The following is a 19,229-nucleotide window of genomic DNA, read 5'->3' as shown; positions in this document are numbered from 1 at the left end:
TCCCCGCTGATCCCGCGAGAGTGAAGTCTCGACACCCCTTGCTTCTCCTCCCCCGCCAGGGACCTCAGGCCCAGCGTCCCAGGCATGGTCCCTGTAGAGTGGCCCTGATCGGTGGGGGCGGGGCGTGCACAGGGTGGTGCTGTGGGTATCGTCACCCATGCGGTGGGAGATGCAGTGCCCAGATCTCCCTACAGGAAGTGCCCTCATGATTTCTAAATAAATTTAGTCCTACTGTCTACTGCTTCCGTGGAACTTAGTGCTGACTGAGGTGTCAGAGCCATCTTTGCAGGGAATGCAAGACCGAACTTCAGACCAAGACCACCAGTGAACATCAGTTCAGTCGCTCAGTCGTGTCCGACTCTTTGTGACCGCATGGACTGCAGCATGCCAGGCCTCCCTACCCTTCACCATCTCCTGGAGCCTACTCAAACTCATGTTCATCATGTTGGTGATGCCATCCAACCGTCTCATCCTCTGTCATCCCCTTCTCCTTCCACCTTCAATCTTTCCCAGCATCAGGGTCTTTTCTAGTGAGTCAGTTCTTCGCATCAGGTGGCCAAAGTATTGGAGTTTCAGCTTCAGCATCAGTCCTTCCAGTGAATATTCAGGACTGATTTCCTTTAGGATTGACTGGTTGGATCTCCTTGCAGTCCAAGGGCCTCTAAAGAGTCTTCTCCAGTACCACAGTTCAAAGCATCAATACTTTGGCACTCAGCTTTCTTTATAGTCCAACTCTCACATCCATACATGACCACTGGAAAAACCATAGCTTTGACTAGACGGACCTTTGTTGGCAAAGTAATGTCTCTGCTTTTTAATATGGTGTCTAGATTGGTCATAGCTTTCCTTCCAAGGAGCAAGCATTTAAACAAATGGACATAGATTTCCTATTTTTAATATGTTAATTAATATAATTTAGTATGTACAAAATAAAACATATAACATATCTGTATTGTAATAATTCAAAGACATAATATATAATGTTTAAATTCATGCATTCAGAGAATCAGGGATATATTAAACCACAGGCAGTTTTATTGTCCAGGACCTTTTTAAAGTTTTTTATGATCACATAAACACTACATCATCACTTAATTGTCTTGCCTCACCAGTTACACTAAGTACTCATTCAAGTGTTGCCACTTTGCTGCTCTCATCATTGCCAGCATCGGTCTCACAGCGGGCATTTATATACTAGAGAACAGCAGCAGCGAGCAGATCAATCAGCCATCACCTTCAAGTGCCCCTGTTTGGTGAATAAGCCTTCAGAGCCCTTAGTGATGAAAGTATATTTAAGAAGTCAACAACTTTATGACAGTTGTGTTATTCTAATCTCATGATCTGAGGCTTTGTTTGGCAACGTTTGAATAAATTCTATACAAATGGAACCCATAGCAAATAAGCAAGTTTGACAGATTCTGTGGAGCCAGTAGATATCTCAGTGTTGTGGACAGTTGCTTCAAAATAGAAGGCGGTATTTGATTTGAGTTTTAGTTCCAGTTCCAAGCTCTTGGGTTGCATTTTAGAATAAACTGGCCAATGGGAACATTTGCCGCCTCCATAGGTTCAGTGTGCACGTGTGTGGGGCCATACTGACTGGTCTTGCAGATGTGTCTGTGTACTTTGATATGTTCAGAGAGAATGTTTCGTGGGCAAATATTGGGACATAGTCAGTACTAGGGTGAACTTTCTGGAACCATGGAATGGAGCCCTGGAAGTGGGGACTATTCCAGGAAACTTGCAGTTATGGTTTCCTTCCCCCTAGATGTCCCCGTTGTGACTCCTTACTCATCGCTTCCTGTCTGTTCTCATCCTGCCTGGACTGATCTGTTTCCTCCCTCCCCTCTGGCTGGTTTGACTTTTCTGGCCTGAGGACGATAAATCATGCTGCGGTGGACTTTGGAGAGGAAAGGGCACTTGGTGGGCCAAGTCCGTGGCTGTTCAGTGCAGAGTGAGGAGGAGCAGATAAATGGGAGAAAATGAGGTCCCTGGACCTGCCTGTGGAGACGCACGTTCCTGCCGGGTGTGTGGCAGTGACCTAGTCGGCTCTGGGGGCCACCTTGGGGACCTCGAAGGCCTGTCTCTGGCAGGCGGTTGCCGGATGGGGATGGGGAGATGGGCGAGTACCCCCTGCCTTGCCAGCCTCGTGCTCAACGGTGCCTCGAGAAGAAGTTCTTGAAGGCGCTGTTGTAGTTCTTGTTGAAGGCCGTGTAGATGAGGGGGTTGAAGAAGGAGTTGGAGTAGCCAAGCCACAGGAAGACGCTCTTCCAGGTGGTGGGGACGTCGCAGGCGCACAGGGGGCTGAGGAGTTCCGTGGTGAAGAATGGGATCCAGCAGAGCACGAACACCCCAATGAGGATGCCCACCATGAGGGCGGCACGCTGCTCCTTCTGCTCGCGCCACGCGTCCCCATCGGCCTGGAAGGTGACCGTGGCGCGGCGCACGCTGAGGACCATCTCAGGCTGCTGAGCCGCGCCCTTCACCTGGAGAAGGCAAACAGAAGCGTCAGGAGGAGCTGCCCCCTCCTCACGCCCGCCGGGTCTAGGTGGGCTGACCCGAGACACGGGTGGGCCTGGTTTCCCGCACGTGCACTTCAAGAGAAAGTTCTTAATTGTCTGAAGCAGGGACCCTATGGGGTCCCCACCGGGCCAACAGAGCTGGGTGTTTGCTCACATTCTGGCATCTTACATCTTGTTGATCTCCTTCTAGTTTACCCCCTGCCCCGACTTTTATAGAAAACAAGAGATGCTAAACTCAGATTCCCTCCACCTAGGTTCTCCCAAGTTCCTTGGAAGGCAGGTTCCCACTGAACCAGGTTCTCCAGCTTCACGGCCCTTCTCTAAGGAGGTGGAATTCCTGGGAAAGGAGGCTCTTGCCTCCATTCCAGCTTTTTAATTTTTTTTCTCCAGATCTTTGGGGAACTGCAATAAGGTGTGTCTGATGACGAGGCCCCTGAAACAGGAGGAAATAACAGTGGGCTGATGTGCTAAATGAGCAAATTAGTTGACCCAGTCACAATGTGGGGCAGTTTCTGGGTCGATCCATCATTCACTAGTGGAGAGACTACCCTGACATCAAACTCGGTTCTCTGCAACTCCAGCTTTCTATGACCCCAGTACACTTGACTAGGAGAGGTGCCCCTCACGCCCTAGTAGCGCACAACCTTCTAGGCAGGGGGCTAGGTCACAAGGTCTGTCTCTCTAACCCACGAAACCAGTTCATGGCTGCATCTACAAATTGCAGTCAAGAGGAACATTCATAACTTATCATATAGAATAATGGAGCTGAAAATAGGAACGCTGTAGTTAAGGGAATGTTAGTTCATGTGTGAATTACTATTTATATGATAACCTTCCTGTCATCTATTTGAAAGATAGCGAAACCCCAAACATTATACAGTTAAACAGAAGATTCATAAATATTGAAACAAGTAGTTCATTATTCTTCAGCAGGTGAAATTGACACTTTCACTTGTCTCTTTCCAAAGCCTCACCCCTGGGTGGAACCACAGTTAACTTTCGTAGTGTCTATCTTGGAATGCATTTCAGGGAGTTAATTTATAGAAATGCAAGCACAGTATTTAGTTTCATTTTTCAGCATAAAGAAAAGAGGAAAACCCACTAATTCCCTTAGTAAAACTCAACCTCAGAATGTCATCAAGGAAGCCACTTTCCCCCATTTCCCGAAGGTGGCAATGGAAGAGTAATTGCAGTCCAGACTCTTAAGTCCTTGAGAAGTTCTCTTTCCTTTCAGACTTTTTCATGGGCAACGCTGGCCGCTCAGGGTTTTGAGGCCATCGTGACCACCCCTTAATTCTCTGTGGCACACTAGGTGTAGAGGTGGAGCATGTAAACCAGACTCCAGGCTCTGTGGTAATGACAGAAATGAATGCAGCAACACACGGCTAGATACTGTGGCTTCTGAACCATGGCCCGCTCTAGGGAGCCTCTCCACCCCCACCCCATCCCCACCCACTGCCTGCCCGCCCCGTGGTGGTCAGTGCCACTTCAGGTCACCTCCAGAAGACCGCCTTAGCCCTTCAGATACTCAGAGTCCAGTTGAGAGACGCTGTGAGCCCCACAGTGAGACTGCCTCTGTGAGGGATGAGATACACCCCCAGTGCTGTGCTTTCTGTCTGAAGTTTCCTACTGCATAATGGGAAGGTTACAAGGTTTCCATTCTGAGGGGCCACCTTCTCTCCTCCTATTGACTGAGACTGCTGGGATATTCAGACCCAGTCCTGACCTGTATCCAAAGGGACAGCACAGTACCTCATTGTTCGTCTGAGAGACGAGGGATCACAGAGCTATTTGTTATCCAGGTGTGTGCCGTACATTCAAGTGTAGGATATGAGTATTCCTATAAAGGTGAGCATTAGGGAAGGAAGCCCAAGTGTCATAAGACAGTTTTATGGAAACCTGTCCCTTCAGGTCATGGTCCTCGTAGAGAAATATTAAATGCCCTACACATGGGCCTGTTTGTGTAGGTGTTTGGCAGTTGCACTACGAAATCCCGAATGCTTTTTCCACCTGATACAAAGAGCCGACTCGTTACAAAAGACCCTGATGCTGGGAAAGATTGGAAGCAGGAGGAGAAGGGGGTGACAGAGGATGAGATGGTTGGATGGCATCACCGACTTAATGGACATGAGTTTGAGCAAGGTCTGGGAGTTGGTGATGGACAGGGAAGCCTGGCGTGCTGCAGTCCATGGGGTTGCAAAGAGACACTACTGAGGAACTGAACAACAAGTGTGAAGTCCTAGATTCTTCCAGTATGTGTACCTGGGTTCTTTTGAATTTGAACTGTCCCCATGCACAGCATGTGTTCATTGTATTTGTGAGAACTCCCCACTGTATGAGAGTTGACGTGTAAGTCTTCTCTTAAAGGTTTCCCAGTTTTTCATTCCTAAGCTTGTCTTCAGGGACCCACAGGGGGTCTATCCATGATCACCTTCTCTGAGTTCTTAGCACAGCAGGCGGGCAGCACATTCATGGGGCCCCTGTGCAGCAGAGAACCTACATTCATTTTCAACAATTCTTTCCATATTCCATGGGGTCGTCTCCCACTTCTTAGAATTCTAGTTTGAATTCAAGTTAAACTTTTTTCCTAAATACATTGTTTTTATGGTTTGCTTTGAGTCAGGAATTTTTATAGGTTAGAGAACTCCTTGTTTCTCAGAAAAGCACACTCTCTACGACTTTGATGAGAGATGTTGACCATTTTGGGAGTCATCCAACACCAGCTCATCTGGTGAGAGTGTCATTGGTCTAGAGGGGCTCTGCTGGGAGGAGGGGCTTTGCTGTGGAGGAGTTTCAGCTCCCGACGTTAGCAGATGGTTGGCTTTGTGGCTTACCCTGTGGCTTTCTGACTAAAGGACTCCTTAGTTCTGCTTGTCAACGATCGCAATAAAGTCCTTAATCAGGTCTGGTGTGTAGACTCGATTGATTACTCTGTCAGTTACTCAGCATGGTTGTTAGTAGATTCACAGAGAGGTAATGGGGTAAAAATAAGTGAAAGCATTCAAGCCAAGGTTCACTTTTCCCTTTATCTTTGTAGTGTTGTATCATTTCTAAAGCACAAGCCTCACAATTTAAGACTCCCATGGAAAAAATTTTCTAAGTGAACAGTTGGCCTTGTATCTCCAAACAAATGAATTATTTGGGGGATGTGTGCCTATGAGTTAGACTTCCCATTCTTCCAGAATGGTTATGTGTTCAATAGCGACCTACTGTATAGCGCATGGAACTCTGCTCAATGTTATGTCGCAGCCTGGATGTGTGTGTGCAGGGGAGAGTTTGGGGGAGAATGGATACATGTACATATGTATGACTAAGTCCCTCATTGTTCACCTGAACTATCACAACATCACTAATCGACTATACCCCAATACAAAATTAAAAGTTTTTTAAAAAGTGAAACTTTAAAAAAAAACTGAAGATGGTTATATGTTAGATAACTTGTTGCTATCTAAACCAGTCAATCCTAAAGGAAATCAGTCCTGAATATTCATTGGAAGGATTGATGCTGAAGCTGAAACTCGAATACTTTGGCCACCTGATACGAAGAACCGACTCGTTGGAAAAGACACTGATGCTGGGAAAGGTTGAATGCAGGAAGAGAAGGGGACGACAGAGGATGAGATGGTTGGATGGCTTCAGTGACTCGATGGACATGAGTTTGAGCAAGCTCCAGGAGTTGGTGATGGACAGGGAAGCCTGGCGTGCTGCAGTCCATGGGGTTGCAAAGAGTCGGACACGGCAGAGCGACTGGCTGAATTGAACTTGTTGTTTAGGCACTAAGTTGTGTCCAACTCTATTGCAACCCCATGGACTGTAGCCCACCAGGCTGCTCTGTCCATGGGGTTTCCCAGGCTCAAATAATAGAGTAGGTTGTCATTTCCTTCTCCAGGGGATCTTTCTGACCCAGGGATCAAACCCACATCTCCTGCATTGCAGGTGGATTCTTTACCACTGAGCCACCTGGGAAGCCTAGTTAAATAACTATTCACTAGTTAATCAGAAATCTAGCATGTTCTTTTATTTCCTCAAACTATTGTTTCACCTCCCTATTAATATCACAGATAATCAATAGACTATAATCAATAGTGGATATTGAAATTAAGGGTGAAGGGTCTCACCTGGAAAGTGTGGCTTCAGGTGATTGCAGGTGAGACCAGACCATTGTCACATACAGTATGTACCAATGAGTCAGGATGTTTAATCTGGGAATGATCCTACCCACTTAGGGAGGGCTTTACAAGGGGGCAGAATAACATTTCCACAAGCTTAGGAAAAGACCATCTGTCCTGTAGTTGTGGTAACACAGAGCCTTGCTGCTTGTTTAAACTCCTCCGGTGAATCCAGGACAGTCCAGCTCTGTGGATATGCACCTGCAGACCACCAGTCGGTGTCAGCCCTCCCTTCTGAAAGTCAGCCAGTTAGGGCAAGGTGTGCCCCAGTGCACGCGCCCCTGAGCAGCAGTGAGCCAACAGTCGTCTCACTGAGTCACCCCTGTGTGGGGATGCCTGCTCAGTGCTCCTCTCAACGCCCTCCCGTCCCCAAGCTCAGCGCTGTCCCCATAGGTGACGGGTGTGCTGCTCTGCTCTGGGAGATGGTGCCAGACAGGTGTAGCTTTCTCTCAATCTGTAGCAAGCCGTGTTTTTATTTCAGGTGCTATGTGGTGGTTGTGTCATCCTCGGCAGTTCTAGAGGGCCCATGGAGGTCATTTTGAGGACCCTCGATAGAATACTTGGACCACAGGTGCATTCACTGAGCCCCAGAGCCCAGCAGCCTTTGGACCTGCAGACACACATCGGTCTCGGTGAGCTAAGTGCAGCTCGCTCCACCGGGCTCTTCTCACTCTCTGGGTTTCATTATCCAAGGATTTGCAACCAAGTGTGTCTTTGAATGGGCTTCCCTGATGGCTGAGAGGGTAAAGCATCTGCCTGCGATGCAGGAGACACAGGTGATGCGGGTTCGATTCTTGGGTCGGGAAGATCCCCTGGAGAAGGGAATGGCAACCCACTCCAGTATTCTTTCTGAAAAATCCCACGGACAGAGGAGCCTGGCAGGCTACAGTCCATGGGGTCACAAAGAGTCAGACATGACCAAGTGACTAAGCATGCACACACACATGTGTCTTTGAATAAGATCATTCAGCTTAGCTGTTCGTATCAAATAACTGGACCTTTGTTAGAAAGGTGCACTGTTTGGAAGTTGACTTACATCTTATAAAGCTACTAGGTCTCTTGCTGGAGGTATACCATTTAGCAAAAATGTTATGCCATAACCTACTTATTATATTGCTGTTTTCTTTGTTCTGGCTGTTGTTTGTCTAAATATGCAAACTCTTATTTTCATAGATTTTTTTTTGGCTTATTTTTTGTCCTGGATTTATTTTTCTGTTGAATATAAAAAGGATTGTTCTATAAGGTGCTGGCTTTATAAGCTTCTAATCTTTTCCAAGCCAGACCTGAAGGCTAATGATTTGCAGACTGTTAGACTTAATAACCAATTTGTCAAAAAGCAATTGCTCAAACTTTGCTTCTACTTTTTCACAAAACTTAAGTGCAAGCATTCCTTATCTTGTTCGTTTATGGAATAAATGTCACCTTGTCTAGTTGGCATCCCAGCTCATTGATTATTGGTTTGGTCATCATATGGCCCCTTCTTGGCCTCTTGTCAAGGATCTGAGAAACCATTCACTAGCACAGACTGTTGGCCAACCCTGGTGGCATTTTTCTTGTGTGTCGTGGTTTGCCTTAAGTCAATGTCTCAACCTTCTTCTTTGTGAACTTCTATTTTAAATTGCACTATAATCCTAACTCTCACACTTTTCTTGTTAAATGTGAAAAAATTTTTTACTTAATAATCTCTGAAAGTCAAAATCAGTAAACTAACATATATAAGATCAGCTTTAGAAAAATTAGAAGACAAACACTGAAAGGCTGAGAGTCAGCTTTTTTAGTTGTTCTGCTAAGGCCTTAAAGTCTAACTCTTGCTGCTGCTGCTGCTGCTAAGTTGCTTCAGTCGTGTCTGACTCTGTGCGACCCCACAGACGGCAGCCCACCAGGCTCCACCATCCCTGGGATTCTCTAGGCAAGAACACTGGAGTGGGGTGCCATTGCCTTCTCCGCTAACTCTTGAGTGGTCTCAAAGATTTTGTAACTTTCCAAAACCTCCCCTTGATGGGAGAATGTTGGATCCCACCAAAAAAAGATACTCCACATCCAAGGGCAAAGGAGAAGCCTGAGCAAGATAGATAGGAGGGGGGAGATCGCATTTAGAATCAAACCCCATACCTACCAGAGATACTTGAAGGGCTCAAACAAAACCTTGTGTACACCAGGACCCAGGGACCCCACAGAGACTGAGCCAGACCTGCCTTTGAGTGTTTGAGTGTCTCCTGCAGAGGCACGGGTCAGCAGTGGCCTGCCGTGGGGACAGGGGCTCTGGCTGCAGCAGACCTGGGGAGGCATAGCGTGTGGCATAGTCCTCCTGGAGGAGGTCGCCATTAGCCCCACCATAGAGCCACCAAGGGGACAACCCACAAACAGGAGAACAATTACACCAAAGAAATTCTTGCACTGTTGCAAAAATTCTAGGGTCCGCAACAGATTTCCCAACCTGGGAATCTGGCAAAGGGACTGAGAACCCAGGGAATTTGACTTTGAAGTCCAGTGGGATTTGCACAGAACTTCCACAGGGAACAGGCACTTGGAGGGCACAAACAAATCCTTGTGCGCACCAGGACCCAGGAGAGAGGGCAGTGACCCCACAAGAGACTGAGCCAGACTTGCCAGTGAGCGTTTGGGAGTCTCTGGTGGAGGCGTGGGCCGACAGTGGCCTGCCACAGGGTCAGGGGCACTGAAGACAGCAGTCCTGGCACAAGTCCTTTTGAGGGAGATGCCATTACCCCCACCATAGTTTGGCCTCAGGCCAAACTACAGAGAGGGAACACAGCCCCACCCAAAAACAGAAAATTGGATGAAAGATTTACTGAGTATGGCCCCACCCATCAGAGCAAGGCCCAGATTCCCCCACAGCCAGTTCCTCTGATAGGACGCTTCCACAAGCCTCTTATCCTTATCCATCAGAGGACAGACAGAATGAAAACCACAATTGCAGAGAACTAACAAAACTGATCACATGGATCACAACCTTGTCCAACTCAGTGAAACTCTGAGTCATGCTGTGTAGAGCCACACAAGACAAAGGGGTCATGGTGGAGAGTTCTGACAAAATGTGGTCCACTAGAGAAGGGAACAGCAAACCACTTCAGTATTCTTGCCTTGAGAACCCCTTGAACAGTCAGTTCAGTCACTCAGTCGTGTCCGACTCTTTGTACAGGAGGCAGTGATCAAAACCATCCCCAAGAAGAAGAAATGCAAAAAGGCAAAATGGTTGTCTGAGGAGGCCTTACAGATAGCTGAGAAAAAAAGAGAAGCTAAAGGCAAAGGAGAAAAGGAAAGATATAGCCATCTGAACGCAGAGTTCCAAAGAAAAGCAAGGAGAGATAAAGCCTTCCTAAGTGATCAGTGCAAAGAAATAGAGGAAAACAGTAGAATGGGAAAGACTAGAGATCTCTTCAAGAAAATTAGAGATACCAAGAGGACATTTCATGCAAAGATGAGCACAGTAAAGGTCAGAAATGGTATGGACCTAACAGAAGCAGAAGATATTAAGAAGAGGTGGCAAGAATACACAGGCGAACTATACAAAAGAGATTTTAATGACCCAGATAACCACGATGGTGTGATCACTCACCTAGAGCCAGACATCCTGGGGTGGGCCTTAGGAAGCATCACTACGAACAAAGCTATTGGAGGTGATGGAATTCCAGCTGAGCTATTTCAAATCCTGAAGGATGATGCTGTGAAAGTGCTGAACTCAATATGCCAGCAAATTTGGAAAATTCAGCAGTGGCCACAGAACTGGAAAAGGTCAGTTTTAATTCCAATCCCAAAGAAAGGCAATGCCAAAGAATGTTCCAATTACTGCACAATTGCACTCATCCCACACGCTAGCAAAGTAATGCTCAAAATTCTCCAAGCCAGGCTTCAAGAGCATGTGAACCGAGAACTTCCAGATGTGCAAGCTGGATTTAGAAAAGGCAGAGGAACCAGAGATCAAATTGCCAACATCCATTGGATCATAGAAAAAGCAAGAGAATTCCAGGCAAACATCTGCTTTATTGACTATGCCAAAGCCTTTGACTGTGTGGATCAAAATTCAGTTTAGTTCAGTTCAGTCGCTCAGTTGTGTCTGACTCTTTGCAACCCCATGAACTGCAGCATGCCAGCCTCCCTGTCCATCACCAAAATAAACAGTGGAAAATTCTTAAAGATATGGGAATACCAGACCACCTTACCTGCCTCCTGAGAAATCTGTATGAAGGGCAAGAAACAACAGTTAGAACCGGACATGGAACAATGGACTGGTTCCAAATTGAGAAAGGAGTATGTCAAGGCTGTATATTGTCACCCTGCTTATTTAACTTCTCTGCAGAATACATCCTGCGAAATGTCAGGCTGGATGAAGCACAAGCTGGAATCAAGATTGCCAGGAGAAATATCACAACCTCAGATATTCAGATGACACCACCCTTATGGCAGAAAACGAAGAGGAACTAAAGAGCCTCTTGATGAAGGTGAAAGAGGAAAGGGAAAAAGCTGTCTTAAAACTCAGCATTCAAAACATGAAGACCATGGCACCTGGTCCCATCACTTCATGGCAAATAGATGAGGAAACAATGGAAACAGTGACAGACTTTATTTTCTTGGGTTTCAAAATCACTGCAGATGGTGACTGCAGCCATGAAATTAAAAGACGCTTGCTCCTTGGAATAAATGCTATGAACAACCCAGACAGCGTATTAAAAAGCAGAGAGATTACTTTGCTGACAAATGTCCATCTAGTCAAAGCTATGGTTTTTCCAGTAGTCATGTATGGATGTGAGAGCTGGACTACAAAGACAGCTGAGCGCCAAAGTACTGATGCTTTTGAACTGTGGTGTTGGATAAGACTCTTGAGAGTCCCTTGGACTGCAAGAAGATCAAACCAGTCAATCCTAAAGGAAATCAACCCTGAATATCCATTGGAAGGACTGATGCTGAAGCTGAAACTCCAATACTTTGGCCACTTGATGCAAAGAACTGACTCATTTGAAAAGACCCTGATGCTGGGAAAGATTGAGGGCAGGAGAAGAAGGGGACGACAGAGGATGAGATGGTTGGGTGGCATCACCAACTGAACGGACATGAGTTTGAGCAAGCTCTGGGAGTTGCTGATGGAATGAAAAGCCTGGTGTGCTGCAGTCCATGGGGTCACAAAGAGTTGGACACGACTGAGCAACTGACCTGAACTGAACTGAAAACCTCCCCACCTTACATATCTACACCCCCCATATTTCTACTCAGCTTTACCTAACCTCCTAAATGAACTATCTTTTCCTTAGGACTTTGCTTGGTAAAACAAAATCACATTGTAAAATTGCCAGGCAAGAAAGTCAGTTAAAACCTTGATCGAGAGCTGAGATACACGCTATAAGTAAGAATTTTTCTAAAGTGAAAGCCAGTCAGTCTTGTCTGACTCTTTGTGATCCCATGGACTGTAGCCTAGCAGGCCCCTCTGTCCATGCAGTTCTGTAGGCAAGAATACTGGCGTGGGTAGCCGTTCTCTTTTCCAAGGGACCTTCCCAACCCAGGGATCGAATCCAGGTCTCGCACGTTGCCTGTGGTTTCTTTACCATCTGAGCCACCAGGGAAGCCCCTAAACTTCAGGGAGAAGGGCAAAAAACTGTTGTAGAATTTAGAATTTTTAAAGAGTACTGAACAAAATCCTTATTGTCCTAGACTGCAGATCAGCAGCACCTAGTGAAATTAGTTAAAATTTCCCTTAGATGAGGAAAAATATTTAAAACTAGAAGGATAGAAGAGAGAAGAGCTATATAACCTGGCTATGAAAATTTAAAATGTAAACTAAAGCAATTTCAGAAGCCATTTTTTTTTAGAGAAGATTGAATGAAGATTCAAAATTGTAAACTATATAGAAAATTCAAAAGCAGTATTCTGATATAAACCCAACAACTGACATGTGGTCTTGTCCTAAATGGGCTCAAACCCGAATTGGGGACCTTAATAAGAAAAAAATAAAGTTAAATGTGAAATTGCCAATTTAGAAAATATCCAGTATGGGGCTAGACATTTGCTGATACCCTTGGAAAGTATGTAATCAGGGGTAGGAGGGAGTGGGAGGTAGGAGAGGGGTTCAGGATGGGGTGGACGTGTGTAAACCTATGGCTGATTCATGTTGATGCAGGTAGAAACCAAGCAAACATTGTAAAACAATTGTCCTCAGTTAAAAATCAGTTAAAAAAGAAAGCAGATAATCAATACAAGATATGGCTCTCTAGATAAAACATCGAGAAGCACCTGTTTTCAAAGATTTGGGTGCCTAGATAAGGCCTGCAGTAAATGTAGACAGCAGAAGTAACCTTGAAAGCAGAAATATCCCCTTTTGGCTAAAAATCAAAATGACAACCATCTAAAATTTGCCCAGTGAAGTCACCCCAAGGGAGATATTATCACCCAACAGCTTCCTGTCCTTCCAAATGTCTAGGGGAATTGCCTTTAATTATGGATGTACAGAAGTACAGCTTTCTTGTTTATGGTGTGGCTATTGAAAAGGCTCGAGGGAAAAAACCTAAGTTAATGGAAGAATTCAGTGAGAATCTTGAATAATCCTGTGTGCCAACTTGTAGCTGGTATTTCAGGATCCTTATGAGAATCCTCTCATTTCAGTAACAAGCACACATTTAGTGAGTGGAATCTGCTTCCAGATAAAACGTACTGCCGTCCTTCAACATTATCAGATTATAACTGGTCTGTTTGTGAGAGTATCTGCGCTGCGTGTAATTCAGGATATCACTGGAGAAAGCAGTGATCCTAGAGTCCCTGTGGACAAGAGACAGCACAGACGGACGGATGAGAGCGGAGCGTGTGAGAGTCCGACGGACTCGCCCTCGTCTGTCATGGATTTGCCATTTTGTCCTGATGTGAACGTGCTGGGGCGCACTCCAGGTGGGTTAATCCAACCACATGACACCTAAGGACTATTGCCTGTTGAAGCCCACCCCTCGATTCAGTGATCAAGGCTTTGCCTCCATGCCTCAGAGACATTACTCGCATCAATTAAACTAGTCAACACATCTTCAGAAGCTGCTTTTTTACATTAAGCCTTTAAACCTTATGTTACCACACACAGTAAATCCCCATTGCTAACTGAAACCACCCAGCGTTTTTCTATGAGTTGGTTAATCATGGTTTAGTGTCCGTTATCCAGAGCTTTGAATGCTTCTACCCAGCACTGTCCTGACAAGTGACTGAGCATGTTGATCGATGTGCGTCTGAACATCAGCTCTCCAAGGATGAAATTTGAAGGAGAACTGGCACAGAGGTGAGGATCTGAACAGTCTTGACGGTCTCTCCGGAGTGAGGACCAAGAGACGGGGAATGAGAACCACATGTTCCTCAAACTTAGGGCGAGTCTGCCTGTTCCGCAGCCCGGAACCAGCCCTAGATTCCTGTCAGTCAAGGACAGTTCGCTTCCATGGGCTCCATGGGGCTCAGTTTTACAAGCCCCCCGTGCCGTGTCAGCCCCTCACTTCTGGAAGTTAGGCAGCCAGGCCTGGATTCACTCCAGTAACGCCCAACCAAGAGAGCTGCTCACACAACTGATGTCAACCCGCTCAGAACCTGGAAAGTCCCCCAGGCCCTTACACTAGCAGGCGGTAAATTCAGCTTTGTCTTCACGTCAGATCTTCAGTAGTTGTTTCATCAGACTGTGTCAAGGGCAGGGCCTCTCGTGTGTTTCCTGCTCTCAGCTCCGTGCCTGACAGAGGTTAAGCTTTCAGTGTGTATCTGAGTAAAACTCAGAAGGTAAAGAAGCAGAGAAGAAATGTTGTGTTTCCCTAGGCAACAGGGCCCGTTGGTGGTAGAACCGTATTTAGAAACTTTGGCACCTTCTACCACCAAGAAATCAGGAAGCCTGGCTTTTAATCCACCCTCCCCAGTAACGTGAGAACAAGGGCAGCTCCACGTTTTAGGTGGGGCCCTGGATCGCTTAGAAGCCTTGCAAAGCCTTGGGACCCATTTTTGAAAGTTACCTGGCAGAGAAAGAGCATGAAGCAGTGCTTTACTTCTGCTGTCTCCAGACCTGAGCAGTGAAAGCCCCTTTTCCTTCTGTACTAAGCCCTCCAGGACACAAGGATAGTTGCCTTTCCTTTTTAAAGCTGTTTGGTGTCGATCACAAATTGTGTTTGCCTGGGTGAGCATCCTGGCAGAAGAGGATCCATATAAGGAGGACTGTGGTGGGCCGTCTGCCAGCACCCTTGTTCCTGACCTGGAACTGCGGGGGTGCACACACATGGACACTCCAGGCAGTTTGGAGGCACTCCCACTTGTCAGCACTCCTTGTCTAGTTTAGAAATCTCAAGGGTCAGAGTTTCTCAAACTTGTCACTGTTGACATTAACTTGTCCCTAATTCTTTGCTGTTCAGATTGTCCTCCGTGCCGTACCGCACTTAGCAGCATCCCAGTCTCTACATGCCGGGTGCAATAGCACCCTGTCCCACGTGTTGATAATCAGAAACATTATCAGATAACCACACATTCTGAATATTTCCTGGGGTAGGGGAGGGTCATTTGGGTGAGACTGTTGTTGTAGATAAAAGGACAGATAGCCTCTCACCCCCTTTTCCTTCTTTCTTCTAGAATGATGCCCTTCCCCTTCTCCCCTGCCTTCACCTCTGGTTCCTCTAAGCTTGATTGACTGGTTGTGCTTGGAATTAGCTGCCGACTCTCGAAAAACACAATCATATCACAGTGCTCACAACACACGCCTCTCTCCCTGTGTCGGACTCTTCATAGGCAAAGATGATGTCTTTATCATCCTCTTAGCCCTAGCAGCCAGCCGGTGGTACTCACTCAGTGTGCTCATTGAATTGACTTCGTTGTCCCAGAGCCAGTAACAGAGATGGGTGCTGCGTGGATTTCTGATCTAACTTACACATGTGAATTAGGTTCAAGGGGTCACCCTTGGCAATGAGTGGGAGGAGTTGAACTTCCGTGGTTCCTGAATCTTGCATCATAGGGTCAGGTTACTAAGAGCTAACAAAAAGGAAAGTGCGGTTGGAGAGAAGATAGGGACTGAGCTCTCATGGGTGCTGGAGCAGTTGCTGGACTTTAAATGCTCCCTGCACAGAGCTGAGGGCTTGTCTGCCTTAGGTTTTAATTTCCTCCTTCAGCTTTCCCCTGTGCCAGGAGGCAAGCCAGTGGTCCTCAGCATGTGCGGTCTGACAGGGTGGGGCTGGGACAGGGATAGCCCCAGAAAGAACCACGGCCCGCGGGAGCAGATCACAGATGCAGGCCCCGAGACGGGTGTGTGAGCACCATCTCTGATCTTGCATCAGGAGAGGAGGACACTGAGAATGACGGTAATCCACAAGATACCACATTTTTGCAAAATTAATTGCTATAATTTGCAAAGAAAAAAATAGATGGGGTTGAAACAGTAACGTGCTTTGCCTGGTATATTCCTGAGAAGTCTTCCTGCTAAGTCAGATCACCGCCCCCCTTCCCACCCCCTCAAACATCCTTTCTTAAGCACAGGAGTCTGCACGTTTATCTGGTGTAGCCCTGGACACCAGCTTCTTCAGACGTTCTAAAGGCAGTTATAGATCCACAGAATTTTCAAGCCTAGTGGAACCCGTAGAATTCTATAGTTCAGACCCTCATACATATGAGGAAATTAATAATGCATGAGCGATGGCATGCTCTGTGAGCAGAGCAAATCAGAGCAGAGTGGGTGATGCTTTCTCTCTCCCACTTGACCCCCTTCCCTTCCTCCTCTCCCTTGCCCCAAAATACTAAAAATTTCCACTTCCCACAAATGTGGGGGAAGGTGTGCCAGAGAAGAGGCCTGTGCAAATGCAAGCAAAGTGTTTTTTAAGGCTCCCTTTAACACCCACCTGCACGGTTTCAGATATGGGTGAGACGCTGTTGGTCTTCCGGGGGCCCACGCGGAACTTGGCGGCCTTGTAGATCTTCCAGTACACGAATAGCACCACGCAGAGCGGCAGGTAGAAGGCGCCCACGGTGGAGAACACGGTGTAGGAGGGCTCGCGGCTCACCTGGCACTCCTCGCTGCCCTCCGAGTAGGTCTCCCCCCAGCCGAAGAGCAGCGGGGCCAAGGAGATGACTGCGGAGAGCGCCCAGGTGAGCGCGATCATGACGTTGGAGACGCGCCTGCGGGCGCGGAGCGTGTATTCCAGGTGACGGGTGATGGACCAGTAGCGGTCCAGCGCGATGGCCGTCACGTTCCAGATGCTGGCCGTGCAGCAGAGCACGTCGCACGCGATCCACAGCTGGCACAGCCGCCGGCCCAGCTGCCAGCGGCGCCCGGACAGCTCGTGCACTAGGCTCAGCGGCATGACTAGAGCAGCCACCAGCACGTCTGAGACGGCCATGGACGCCACCAGGTTGTGCGGAACGCGGTGGAACGTGCGCACGCGGAGAATGGTCGCCAGCACCAGCAGGTTCCAGGCGAACGTGGCCGCCACCAGGAAGCCCAGCAAGGTCAGGACAAGCACCCCGAAGACGGAGAGCAGGGGCAGGCTGGGGCGCGAGTCTGCTGCGTCGAAGCTGCTGCGGTTGGTTTCCCCAGGGGCGGGGGTGGAGAGGGTGAAGTAGGTGAGGTTCGCAGGCGGGTCCATCTCTGGGTCAGGAGGCCGGCTCCGTGGCGTGTAGGAAAGGGGCGCTCAGGAGGACGCACGGTGGCCACTGTATCGGAAGCCACTCCGGAGGCTTGTCCCCTCTGGCCAGCGGCAGTGTTTCTGGGGAGCGCCTATGAAACGGGCCGATCTCCTGCATCCGTGGGAGACGATGTGGCGGAGGGGTGGGCGCTGGGCTGCAAGCCGGCGGCAGATCTGAAGTCCTCGGAGACTGGGGGCTGCGTCTCTCAGCCAGGGCCCGCCTAAGGGTCGCACGCCCAGGGCGCTCGCCTCGGCGGAGACACAGCAGTCTGTTTGCCTAGGGTCGAGCGTCCCCCAAATGTCGGGGACAAGCTGCGCGGCCCCGGGGCGTGTGGCCGCCGAGAGGGCTGGTGCGTCAGCGCAGTAGTTCTCGCCGCGTGGCCTCCCCGCCCGCCCCTCTCTCCCCGCAGCGGCCGCGGGCTGCAGCCGCAACTCAGTGCTGAGGGAAGCCCGGCAGGGACCTGCCTCCTGCTCGGCCCCGGCCCCTTCCCACCCCGTGTGGGGCCGCAGCCCGAGTGCTGGCGCGCCCACCCGGACCCGCCTCATCAAACTGGGGAGCCAGCCTACGTAAAGCATCAGCTGATGAGGGCGCATCTCGGCCCAGAGCGTGCCGCGCTGGCGCTGTCCCGGGTGCTGCCGGCTGTCCCCGCCCGGCCCGCGCCGCGCTGGCGCTGTCCCGGGTGCTGCCGGCTGTCCCCGCCTGGCCCGCGCCGCGCTGGTGCTGTCCCGGGTGCTGCCCGCTGTTCCCTTCCGACCCGCGCCGCGCTGGCGCTGTACTGGGTGCTGCCGGCTGTGTCCCGCCCCCCAACCCCGGCCCGCGCGCGGGGCGTGTTGCTGTCCATGGTTCTGCCGGCTTCCCTCCGAAACGAGCGCCCCTCGTGGAACGAGCTTACCCAAGAACTTTCCTTGAAACATTCCCCTAAGCACTCCACACTCATGGCCTTTCTAGGGGTGGTCTTGATACCTTGAGAGGGTTCTTCCCTTTCCACGGGTCTTACGTTTAATACCTGTCTTCCGAGTTAAGCTTCGGAATAAAAAGCTTCCCTGGCGGCTCGGATGGTAAAGCGTCTACTTGCAATGAGGGAGACCCGGGTTCAATCCCTGGGTCGGGAAGATCCGCTGGAGAAGGAAATGGCAACCCACTCCAGTACTCTTGGAAAATTTCATGGGCGGGGGAACCTGGCGGGCTGGAGTCCATGGGGTTGCAAGGAGTCCGACACGACTGAGCGACTTCACTTTCCGAGTTAAGGGTCTGATATGATTTCACTGGCTTTTCGGCTCTGAAAGATTTCAGTACTTGAGGGCACGTTTCTTACACAACACCTGGCGCTTCCCTTAGAGGGTTGTTTTCCTTTAAGGAGGAAGGGCAGGATAGCAGTTGGCTGCTGTCCTAGAGGTGCTGAGGTATTGGAGCTAGAATGTTTAGGCCATTTTCTCCAAGTCATAGAGAAGTTGCACAGTCTCCAGTGAGCTCTACCACATTTGCTTCTTGTGAAGGGAAAAAATGGATGCAAGTTGTTATAAAAGCTCCATCTCACTCACAAAAAGGAGGAGGGCACATTTAACTCTTTCCCCCCAACGCACTCACATAGCCACACACACAAACCCACAGTAACTGAGAAAACATTGAAGTTCCTACACGGAAGTCATGATTTAAAGCATTCACAAATTGACACATGATATAGCAAGATAAAATAACTTAAAATCAGGAAAGTGAGATGACAGAAAAGTAAGATGGTATTAAGCTTTCTTTTTTTAAAGTGCATACCATGGACATCATGGAATCCTATTCATTCACAAGTGGTTGTCCACAAATTTGGTTGGAAACTTTTTAGCTATTTGAAAATGAGAAAAACATGGGCTTCCCAGGTGGCACTACTGGTAAAGAACTTGCCGGCTAATGCAGGAGACATGAGAGA

At 48.5% G+C, this 19,229-nt stretch overlaps 1 protein-coding gene across 1 annotated transcript; it reads right to left on the bottom strand.

The window, feature by feature from the left end:
• Nucleotides 1-1,013: 1,013 nt before the first annotated feature.
• HTR5A (5-hydroxytryptamine receptor 5A) lies at nt 1,014-17,271 on the bottom strand. The gene is made up of 2 exons (XM_081537949.1): nt 16,528-17,271; nt 1,014-2,483 (listed from the first exon to the last, which is right to left on the bottom strand). The coding sequence occupies exons 1-2, from the start codon at nt 17,269-17,271 to the stop codon at nt 2,151-2,153; spliced, it is 1,077 nt and encodes a 358-aa protein (XP_081394075.1). The 3' UTR covers nt 1,014-2,150.
• Between the last annotated feature and the right edge of the window lie 1,958 nt (nt 17,272-19,229).

The sequence above is a fragment of the Giraffa tippelskirchi genome, chromosome 10 (genome assembly GCF_054371585.1).
Source record: "Giraffa tippelskirchi isolate mGirTip1 chromosome 10, T2T-mGirTip1v1.2.pri, whole genome shotgun sequence".
Lineage (NCBI taxonomy): Eukaryota > Metazoa > Chordata > Mammalia > Artiodactyla > Giraffidae > Giraffa > Giraffa tippelskirchi.
The sequence above is the reverse complement of the archived record's forward strand: the minus strand, read 5'-3'. Positions and strand labels throughout refer to the sequence as shown.